The 11,215-nt window shown below is 57.0% G+C and overlaps 1 protein-coding gene across 3 annotated transcripts; it reads left to right on the forward strand.

The window, feature by feature from the left end:
- The first annotated feature begins 1,350 nt into the window (after nt 1-1,350).
- On the forward strand, nt 1,351-8,896 carry MAF1 (MAF1 homolog, negative regulator of RNA polymerase III). 3 transcript variants are annotated; one of them, XM_058179125.1, is made up of 8 exons: nt 1,351-1,640; nt 3,260-3,399; nt 6,551-6,679; nt 6,954-7,119; nt 7,649-7,770; nt 7,857-7,976; nt 8,070-8,189; nt 8,313-8,896. In XM_058179125.1, exons 2-8 carry the CDS (start codon nt 3,317-3,319, stop codon nt 8,332-8,334), a joined length of 762 nt encoding a protein of 253 aa, XP_058035108.1. In that variant the 5' UTR covers nt 1,351-1,640; nt 3,260-3,316; the 3' UTR covers nt 8,335-8,896. The 3 variants fall into 3 exon arrangements, with proteins under 3 accessions (XP_058035108.1, XP_058035109.1, XP_058035110.1); XM_058179126.1 differs by lacking the exon at nt 7,857-7,976; XM_058179127.1 differs by lacking the exon at nt 6,551-6,679.
- Nucleotides 8,897-11,215: the final 2,319 nt, after the last annotated feature.

Consider the following 11,215-nt stretch of genomic DNA (forward strand, 5'->3'; position numbering starts at 1 on the left):
AGGTGATGCTTCCAAGCAGACTTCTTTATTTGTCCATAGCTCTAGACAGAATCTTGCCAAACTGAAGCAGACTCCAACCTAGGATGAAGCATCTACTCTGGGAACTCTTATGGAGGAGCCATCTTCACCCTCTTTCTCTCACACAAAGTATCTGAACTGAGTTGTCTCTCGCTCCTCTGGAATCCAGCCCCATCACCTTCCATCACACCCAGCTCCATTGCCTACTCCACCACGCCCAGGAGGTCACTTAATCACTGCTGGGATAGCCAGGATTATGGGCATTGAGCAAAGTGGTTGTGTGGCACTTGCTTAACAACGGCTTCACTCAATGACTGAGATTCTGGGCCCAATTGTGATTGTAAACGGAGGACTACTTGCAGCAGCTACCTTTGTCTGTTTCTGTGATGGGGGGTGTGTGTCCAAGGCTGGCCAGTGGTGCTCCTTTGTCCCTTGGAAAGGTCACCCGCCTGGCAGCTGCCTGAGCTGCTCCTCTTTGGAAAGCAGTCATCGAATTCTGAGAGGATGAATGTGCTCCTCCCAAAGGTTTGCTCAGCCAAGAAGACGCCTCAAGAGGCCGTGGGGAACGTTTGCTGCTCTGGCATTGCCAGCCGGGCCCTGGAGGCATCTTTTGCCTTTGACAGGAAGTCCTCCATGTACAATAGTTCAATTAGTGACCAAAGTTACAAAGGCACTGAAAAAACTAACAACCATTGCAACATCCCCATGGTCACGTGAGCAACATTCACATTTGTGACGATAGTGTTACGTGATCCCCTTTTGTGACCTTCTGACAAGCACTCAGTGGGGAAGCCCGATTCACTTAACTGTCTCACTTAGCAACAGAAATTTTGTTGGACTCAATTGTGGTTGTAAGTCAGGAACTACCTTGTAATAATAATAACAGAGTTGGAAGGGACCTTGGAGGTCTTCTAGTCCCACCCCCTGCCCAGGCAGGAAACCCTACACCATTTCAGTCAGATGGTTATCTATGTTCAAAGAACTTTCTCATTTCTTATTAGCAAAGGAAGGAGAAGAGGGGGAAGGTGGCTTCCGGAGCTCTTCACAATTCCTGAATTCTTAGCAAAAATAAACTAACGGGCGCAGGTGTGTCTTTGTGTAGCCCGCGGGGGGGCGGGGGGGGGCTTGAGTGGCAGCCGCCCCCTCGCCTTTGTTCCCTGGCCGACGACACCGCGCCCTTGAAGCCCCGGCCAATGGGAGGCGGGCCCTGTCTTGGAGGCGGGCGCTGAGGCGGATTGACGCGGAGGAGAGCCACTGAGTCCTCCCTTCCCCGGGATTGGCGTTGTATTCCTCCAATAGGAGTTGCGAGTCTGGCGAGCGTCCAATCCTTGATGGGAAAGGGCGCGGCTTCCCGCTGCTGTTATCGTCCGCCGCCCGTCCGAACGAGAGGAGTCCGGTCGGGGGTTTTGCTCGCGGGAGCTGCAGGCGGGCGGTTACGGCGCGGTGGCTCTTCCAGCCGGGGACATGTCGAGGCGGGTGGGGCTCCGGCAAGCCGCTTGGAGGAGACGAGTGGCCGCCGAGGCGACGGCGGCGCCCGACTCGAGTTCCTCCGGGAGACTGCAGCGCTCGACGGCACTCCGCCCCTGAGCACCGGCAGCGCAGGCGGACGCGGCCCGCGGAAGGCGAGTAACGGCCCTCCGGGAAGCCCCTCAGCCGCGGGACTACATCGCCCGGCATGCCCCGCTCCGAGGCGGAACCTGGCGGCGCGCGCGGCATCATGGGGGGAGGGGGGAGGTGCTGGGCGCGCGGCATCGCGGGAAGTGTAGTTTTGGCCGGCGAAGGGGGCGGCGCCAGCGGGGGAGTCGCGGAAGAGCCTCCCGGGCGGCCCGCAGCTGCTCTGCCCCAGCCCCGCCGTCTCGGGCGAAGAAGGCCTGATGGCTGGCCTTGCTTGCTCCGCCCTGGCTGCGGGACATTTGCACGACCCCAATCCTCCAATATCCGAGGGCGGCCCCAAAGAAGACGGGGCTCCGCCTGTTCTCCAAAGCACCCGAAGGCAAAGACAAGCAGCAGCGGATGGAAACGAATCAAGGAGAGAAGCAACCTAGAATTGAGGAGAAACTTCCTGATAGTGAGGACAGTTAACCAGAGGAACGACTTGCCACCAGAAGTTGTGGTGCTCCATCACTGGAGGTTTTCAAGACGAGACTGGACAGACATTTGTCCAGGATTATGTAGAATTTCCTGCCTCGAGTAGAGGGTTGGACTACAAGACCTCCAAGGTCCCTTCAAATGCTGTTATTCTGACTCCACCAAGTGGATGTCATCCCGTCTTGGGTTCCACGGAACCCATTGAATTGAGTTGCTTTGGAGTTGCACGCTAAATGCCCCCCAAGTCGATGCGTCCTAACCAGGCTTGCCCCGCTGCTCAGAGGCCAGCCCAGCCTGGCTTTCTAAGGCAAGGGGGCTCCACAGCCACTCCTAAACTCGGTTGTGGCTTTCCACAGAGAAGCCACACAACATGCTGCTGAACCACAAGCGGCGCTGCTTAGCTCGGGACCTGAACCAACGGGACATGCCAGAGGAGCTTCCCCAAGCCAGCCCAGAGTCCTTCCAAAGCGTCCATCAGCTCCCCGGAGGAGTGGCCCATTGTGTCCCCTTGCAGAGAGGGCTAAACAGAGCAGGGAGGGCTGCTGCGGGAGGCCCAACTAGCAGCTTTCCTGCCACCTCGAAAAAGTTGCCTGGGGTCCCCCGAGTGACTCTCAGCCACGGTTACTCTGGATTTTGCTGATGACGCTAAGTTTAATCATTCTGCACAGAGATGATTAACGGGGAGGCAGATGAAGGAAGCTCTTCTCTGGAGAGGCTGGGCTGGGGCTCCAGCAGCCTCCTTCCGACCCCGACAAGAGAGAGCTTTGCTACTATCTTGAACACAGATGTGGACTTTATCAACTGCAGAGAAGGATGTCAGATGCAAAGTTGCATGTGGTCTTGTCCGATAGAATTGCGGGGGGCGGGGCAGCAAAGCGGATCTCTGAGGGCAAAGCTGGCATGGATTCTTCTTGAGGCTTTTGATGATCGCCATAGGTCCCTTGGTGGCACTTCTCAGCCCAACCATTTCCAACCTCCCGTCCCAAATCTGCTCCTCTTTTGAGGTCCTGTTTTCAGACCAAAAGCTGCTAGGACACCCCTCCCAAAGTGTTAAGGAAAGGGCCCTGCTGGGACCCCCCTGGCTGAGCCGCCCAGCTCTCTCTTCCATTTCCCCAGGTGTAACCGGAGGATCCCTTTTCTTTGTCTCTGCCAGGGAATTCAACTGCACAGCAAAGTACCGAAGGCCTCTTTGGCATCAGGAAGTGCAATAATGAAGCTGCTGGAAAACTCCAGTTTTGAAGCCATCAATTCCCAGTTGACAGTGGAAACAGGAGACGCACATATTATTGGCAGGTGAGGGTGTGGACACTTTGGAGGAAAGGGCAGCGGGGATAGGCTTTGTAACAGGGGTCTTCAGTTATGGTTTCCCTAATTAATATGACTTCATATGTCAAATTGGTATCAGTTCTGGGCCAGAACCCATCCTGCAAAAGAGCCCCGCCTCCCCCACCCCCCTGGTTAAGCGATTCCCTTGAACCAAAGCAGCTGCTCTGCCTTTTGGCCGCCTCTCTTGAGCAGCCGTGAGATTCTCCTTTTGTGGACATGCCTGATTGCAAACGTTTATTCTTCCTTTTGCTGACTTCAGCTGCTTCGGCAGCTTCTCTTTCCTGAGAGCAGCCTCTACAGTTGGGGTTTCCTTTCCGTTCTTTTCCTCCCAGCTCTCTTTTCAATTCCTGTCACCTTTTGTTTTCATACCTTTATCAAGCCCTTTGTGTAATCACACTGGCGACTTCACACTTTCTCCTCACTGGAATCCTTTATCTGCTCTCGGGGACCACCTAGGTAGCTCCCCTTCTTCCCTAGGGGCCTTCGGTCATTGCAAGTTTTTAATTGCCTCCTTAGGAATCATGGATTTGTCCCCAATTGCATCTGCCTTAAAATTGGGCTTTGAAAAAGAATTGGTAGAACCCTTCTGGTGCCTCTGGAGCCTCTTAGCTGAAAGAACATCTCCATGCAGAGCAGTCAATGATTTATTATTATTTATTAAATTTACATGCTGTCCATCTCACCTCAGGCAACTTTGAATAGAATAGAATAGAATAGAATTGAATTGAATTTTATTGGCCAAGTGTGATTGGACACACAAGGAATTTGTCTTGGTGCATATGCTCTCAGTGTACATGAATGAATGAATGAAGAAATGAATCAAGAATTATTCTGATTTATTGCTGATTTGCCTTGCTGGTGTGTTTAAAGATCCAAGAAGAGCCCCGAGGCCAGAAGAGGCTGTAAGCCCCTTTGGTTTATGTCCTGGTCTGTGCAGCAGCCAAGAAAGGTCACTGTCAACACCTGCCTGTTTCTGGCAGCCTTTATAATCTGAAAAAAGAAGCTGGTTGGCTAGAAAATAAGTCCTTCTCTGAAAAGCAGGCGCCAGGCTCTGCTAGCCCAGGAGGAAGCGACGGCCTGAAGCAGTGGTGGGGTTAAAATAATTTAACAATTGGTTCTGTGGGTGTGGCTAGGTGGTCATATGACTGGGTGGGCATGGTCAACTTGACATCACTCATGGCAAGGTGGGTGGCACCTTGCTGTGAGTGATGTCATTGGCCACACCCACTCAGCCACATGACCGATGCTGCAGAGACAGGGTGATTTCCTACCTCCCCCCTCCGCCCTTGGGCTGGCAAAATAAAAGCCCCTCTGAAGAGTATTGCCTGCCTGCTGAATACTGGCAAAAGGAGGCTAGGGGGAAAAAAGAGAAGGAAACACCCCATTTTCCGTGCCAGGCTGGATCAGGACGGGGAGGTTGGGGGGAGCAAAAAGCCTACTCAGTCCATACGTACTCACCAGCGCAACAGCAAATCTCTTTTCCAGCTCGCCAGTTTAGGCATTGGGAGGTTGGGCAATCTTCTTCCAGCGCTTGTGCAGGGAATCCCGGGAGCGCCAGCATGTTGCATGCTTTTCATTCCAAACAGCCCAGACTGGAAAGCACATGGCTGGGGTGGAAGAGCGGTTCTTCTTAACAAGCTCAAAACTGTTGCTGCAAGCCCGAGTTCCCCGCACTGCAAACCCAGCTCTGGCTGCAGACATGTGATTGTGAGGGCAGGCTTTTTCCAAGGCCAGTCGTAGAGGGAAACAGAGATGAGTGCGCCGGAGTACCGGACTTCCAGCTCTCGTGCAGGAACCCAGACTTGCAACTCAGTTTTGAGCTTGTTAAGAAGGACTGCTCCTCCACCCCAGCCATGCGTTTTCAAGTCCTGGCTGCTTGGAGTGAAAAGCATGCTGTCAAGTCCCAATTCGGGGCTCACCATACCTGGCAGGGGGGGGGGGCACGGAGCTGCAACCATCAGAGCTGGGAGTCCAACAGCGAGCAAGGCTGTGGCTGCAGTCATGGCGGGACATGTTAGGACAGTGCCAGCCTGAAGCTAGCATGGCCCCATTGGTCAGGAGGCTGCTCACCTGCTTGGCCAGTGTCAGAAGAGAGGGAGAAAGAAAAGTTCGGCCAAATCTTCTCCTTCTCAGCCTCAAGCAAACAGGCACACAGACCTCACGGCGCTGGGATCTTCTGGGAGGAGACGGTGCGTGCCCGCAGAAGATCCTGGCGTTGTGAGATGTGTGCATGTTCTCTGTGTGTTTCAGGCTGAGAAGGAGACAACTTGCCTGAACTTTTCCTGCCTTGGAAGCTGCTCTTAAGTAGGAAGGAGAGGCTGTGGCAGCTGCCTTCCGAGCAGCTTCGACCAGCCTGAAAAACAGGGCAGTGACGGCGGCGACAGGCCAGGAGAATGGCGGGACACGTCAGGACAGTGCCTGCCTGAAACTTGTCAGCAGGCTGTCGTCCTGGCTGGGTCTGGCCGCGAGCGTCACTAGCACTAGCGCCGGTACCGGCACCCACAGGCAATGGGGTGAAGATCAGGTTGGGAGTTCCGGCAGCCGCACACCCCATTGCTTGCCGGTGCCATTGCTTGCCGGTGCCAGTGCAGCTTCTCAGCCGGCATTCAGAGGCAAGAGGGAAGCTCCAGGAAGCATGGAAATGGAGCCGCGGTGCTGATGGCAAAGCAAGACAGGCAAGCCTGGGGGTGGGGTGGGGGGGCAGCTAGCTAGCTAGGCCACGAGTGTTGCGTGTGATGGAGATGCAGTGGCGGCAGAGCTAGCCAGGCAAGGCCAGGGATAGAAGTGGGGGCAGTGCAGTGGCGACAGCCTAGGCTGGCTCAGGAGTCAGCACTCAACCAAGGCTTTCTGTGGCGGCAGGAAGGCTGGGGGGGCTGGCCTGGGAATCAACTTGATTGGGGCTTGCGCCACGGGGCAGGGCGGGGTGAGCCAGCAATTTAACAAACAGTTTGGTTCAGTGTGCTCCGAGGCCAGTAAGTAATGGTGGGGAGGGGCGGGGTGAGCCACCAATTTAACAAACGGTTCGGCCGCCTAGAAATGGCAGAATCCCCCCACTGCCCTGAAGCAACCTTGGCTGGGGGTGGATATGGCCCAGAGGGATCCCTTGGTCTCCCCGCAGGATCGAGAGCTATTCGTGCAAGATGGCCGGGGACGACAAGCACCTCTTCAAGCAGTTTTGTCAGGAGGGTCAGCCACATGTCCTGGAGGCTCTGTCGCCGCCCCAGACCACCGGCATCAGCCCTAACCGGTAGGTGCACCCAGGCCAAGCCTCCTGTGCAAAGGCCAGTCAGCTGCATTGGAGACAGGAGGAGGAAAAACAAGGGGGCAGGTATGTAATAAAGGGGCCTCTCCCCAGCCTCCCCCTCTAGGCCAGGTCAGCCTGCTTGGAGGAAGCCTGCTGGTCCCAGTCCCTGTTGGGAGAAAGGGGCAGCGTCTCTCCAACCCTCCCAATTGAGCCAAGCGGGACCCAGGGGAGCCTGGCTGCACCCTCCAAGGCAGGCATGGTGTGTCTCTCGTTCCAGGCTCAGCAAGAGCCAGAGTGGAGATGAAGAAGGACCCCTCAGTGACAAGTGCAGCCGCAAAACCCTCTTCTACCTGATTGCCACCCTGAACGAATCTTTCCGCCCGGACTACGACTTCAGCGCTGCCAAGAGCCACGAATTCAGCCGGGAGCCCAGCCTCAACTGGGTAAGCGGGTCTCTTGCCTTCCGCGCTGGCAGGGCAGCCGATCTCGCAACCTACTAGAAGCCTCTGTCCTGGGTCTGCTTGCCCTAGGAGTTGAGTGGGTGCCCAGGAGAGATTAGGGGGCTGGTAGTGCTTAAGGAGAAGAAAGTTGTGGCTGAAGTCTAGCCCAGCGGTGCCCGAGGAGCTTCATAACGGAGGCCCCTCTCACACTGGGCATCTCCCACAGGGCCACCGCTCTTGTTTGGGGAAGTAGAGGGTTGAGCTGCTTTGTCCCACTTCTTGCCCCGAGTTCCTCCCGCTATAATCAGGCCTGGTCAGAACTCGGAGAAGGCGTCTTCTGCCTCCTTCCCGTTACCCCCTGTCCCTAGTCCAGAGGTGGGGCGAACGTGCTGTGCCAGGCCGCTTCTGAAATTCTGCACTGGCTCATCCACCAATTTCCCCATCCCTTGGAAAGACTTTACGGGAACCGCAGGATGCGCCAGCTCCTCCCCGTTTGCACTCCTGGATGTGTCCATTGGGGGGCATTTTTCAGGTGGTGAATGCCGTGAACTGCAGCCTCTTTTCTGCTGTCCGGGAGGATTTCACCGCCCTGAAGCCTCACCTGTGGGATGCAGTGGACCAGGAGATCTGCCTCTCTGAGTGCGACATCTACAGGTGGGAGGCTGTGCGAGAGAGGCTGGGGGGCGGGAGGGGGCAGCATCCCCGAGCAAGGCCCCTCCAGCTCCCCTTCTGTGCCGCAGCTACAACCCGGATCTGGATTCGGACCCCTTTGGGGAGGAGGGCAGCCTCTGGTCGTTCAACTACTTCTTCTACAACAAGCGCTTGAAGAGGATTGTTTTCTTCACTTGTCGCTCCATCAGGTGAAGGAGGGGCAGGGGAGGCCCCAGGGGTCCCTGGCTCTTTTCCCGGCCTCTGTGGTGTATTCTGAGCGCCCTTTGTTCCCCCCCTTCCAGCGGCTCCACCTACCCTCACTCCGAGGCTGGGAATGAGTTGAACATGGACCTCAGCGAAGATGATGCCGAGGAGACCCCCGGCAGCTGCGACAGGGACGGGGGCAGCATTGAGGCGGAGAAGTGAGTTCCACCCTACCCTGCTCCTGCCCTTGCCTGCTGCAGTCTGGTGGGGGTCATTCTTGGGCCAAGCCTGGCCGCCTCTTGCCGGGGCTGCAGGTGACGGCCGTCCTTTTCTGCTGACAGGAGGCAGGTGGTCTGCATGTAATGTCCAGGCCGGGGGCTTCTCCCACGAAGGACGGCGCTGCCAGCTTTTCCCAAACAACTCGGCGTTGTTGCGTTGCTCTGCCTGCCCTGCGGATGCCGCGTGAGCAGTTGGCGCCTCCGGATGCCCAGGATGGTGCCAGCAAGTCCTCTGCCCACCCGCTCAGCCTTCAGGGATCTGATTCTTGCCTGGCAGCAGCCTTGTGACTCTGCGTGTTTCCTGCCGTGCCTGGGGGACACAACATTTTGCAGGGAGGGAGATGCAGCCCTCACGCTGGCTGATGGGAGGGGGTCTGGACTGGCTGCTGCGGGGCCTCCTTTTAGCCTTGAGACCCTGGAAGGAGAAGCCGAATTAACATGGGAACAGGATGGAGAGGCTCTCCCCCTCCCCCTTTTTAATCCCCCCTCCCAAGACTTTTGGCATCAAATAGCTGGATTTTGGGGCCTGAGGCTCGCTGGCTTCCCCCAAGAGCTCCTAGAGATTTTATTTTTGTATTCCTGCCAAGGGTCTGCTTGCACCTGCGCCCCTCCCCAGCACTTTCATCAGCTGCAGCAGCGGGGCTCCCCTCCCCTTTTAATCCCCCTCCCAACACTTTTGGCATCAAATAGCTGGATTTTGGGGCCTGAGGCTCGCTGGCTTCCCCCAAGAGCTCCTAGAGATTTTATTTTTGTATTCCTGCCAAGGGTCTGCTTGCACCTGCGCCCCTCCCCAGCACTTTCATCAGCTGCAGCAGCGGGGGCTCCCCCTCCCCAGAGACTGATGGAGGCTGCCTTGCCCTCCCCTCCACGAGAGCCCCCAGCAGCTCTCTCTGCTCTGAGGGGGCAGGGCTGTCTCTTCACCCATCCGTCCATCTGAGGAGCAGGCCCCTCCCTCCCCTTCTGCCCTGCTCTCCTTTTGCACTGACTAGATTCCTGCCTCTGGCGGTGGGTGGGGTGTATCTTTTGTGTGTCTGTTTTGGGGGAGTGGGCAGGTGCCATCATCTCTGCTGCAAACATTTGAACAGCCTGCTCCCACCCAGAGCCTATGGTGCCCAAGCAATGGTGGGGGACAGCAATTTCCCACAATTCCCTGCCCATCTTCAAATAGGGTGCAGTATAAAGGGGGTGTGTGCTATCCTCCAGGGCACCCTCCAAAAATTCAGCCTTGGATAGAGACACTCCGAATCTGCCCATTGCAGGAGCACTTAATCTTCCCCCACGGAGTGGCTGGTCCCCATGAAGACCGGGGGGGGGTCCCCCCAACATTCAACTCCCCTATTTGTTCCCTCCCCATTGTTGGCTGGTGGTTCTGTTGGCCAGGCTATAAAAGTTTTTTCTCTCTGACTTGTCTCTCTGGAGGGCTTTGTCACAGGCTCCTGGCAGCAGGAGGGGGGGTGTGACCTGGGGGAGCTCCTTGTCTGCTTTGGACCTCTAATGGGAAAGGCTGTGCAGCCCCCTCCTCTTGTTGAGTTTTCCACAAAAGGAAAAAAAACCCAATTGAGTGGGTGAGCGAAAGGGGCACAGAATGGTCACGGATCAAAGCCCGCGAGGGCCGCCTGATGCTTTTTCTCTCGGGCTCTACTCGCGGCTTCGGCCGAGGGGCAGCCGGCGCTATAACGGGGGTGGAAAAGAGGCGGGGGCTCCTCGCCGTCTCCAGGACGGCGCGATCAAAGCCCGGGGCGACGCTGGGGGCGAGCCGTGCAGCCTGGTCTTGAAGTGGCGGCTGTGGCCGATGGGCTCTCGCTCCGTCTGCCCGGGAAGAGCGGCGCGTGCCTTCGAGCCGAGCCCTCGGGGTTGCCGGCGTGGCCCGTGTGCAGAGGGCGCTCGGCTGGCTCCGGCTGCGCCCGGGCTGGAGGAGGCGCCGCCGTCGCCAAGGAGACCCGCCGCCGCCGCCAGGTGAGCCAGGCCGGGCTGGGGGAGGGTGGCGAGGTTTCGGGCGAGGAGCGCTTCGTCCGCCCTTTGGCTGGCAAGGGGCCCGTTGCTTCCGAAGGGGTCCCGGGCCGGTCTCCGGTTGGCGGGTATGCCGGGCGAGAGCGCCTGAACGGCCGTTTCCTTCCTCCTCTCCGCTCGGCCTCCTGCAGCCGTCTCGTGGCGCCCCGCCTGGCTCTCTTCTCAGCCCCCGCGGCCCCGCTAGGTAAGCGGCCGACCCCCGGGGGCGTGGCGGCGCTGGGCGGGGGCAGAGCCGCGCATGGCTCAGGTTGCGGCGCAGGCCTACTCCGCGGGGTTGCCGCGGAATTGGCGAGGATGGGCGCAGTACAAGTGATCCAAAGGCGGGGTCTGTCTCCGGCAGGCTCCCCCGGGGACAGGCTGAGCCCGAAGCGGGGCTGCCTTGGTGGGTCCAGCGGGAGGCCCGCCCATCATCCCTCGGGAGAGGGGGCGAGCCGGGACACCGCGCTTCACTTAGCGCCCTCACCGAAGCCCTCGACCAGGCTGCTGTGGTGCCGTTGCGGGGCTTCTATTTATTTATTTTATTTATTTTGTCACAACATCATATAAAAAGATTATATAGTATATAAACATATATACTCTCATATATACATATATATTCTTTTTGCCTTTGCACCTAATCCTCACTTACCAACCATTTGGTCCGTGACCCATCACAGCTACGATGATGTTGAAAAGATAACTTTATGGCCCATTGATGACCATCCTGCCAGCATCCCTCCGTCTTATGATTGGCATTACAGTCTGTATGGGATGTCTGCTGCCTGACCTGTGTTTTTGTCTTTAGTTATTAAAAAAAAGTGGGGTGAAAAAAATCTTTTAAAAAATCCCCTTCTCCAGGGCTCCTTGGAGATCTCTTGAGCTTCCTTGTTTTCTTGCAGATATTTCATTAGGCAAACTAGGGAGCATCTTCACTGATGTTAGCACTGGTGATGTTACCTAGCTTGACTCAGAAAACT

Source organism: Ahaetulla prasina, chromosome 3 (assembly GCF_028640845.1).
Source record: "Ahaetulla prasina isolate Xishuangbanna chromosome 3, ASM2864084v1, whole genome shotgun sequence".
Taxonomy (NCBI): domain Eukaryota; kingdom Metazoa; phylum Chordata; class Lepidosauria; order Squamata; family Colubridae; genus Ahaetulla; species Ahaetulla prasina.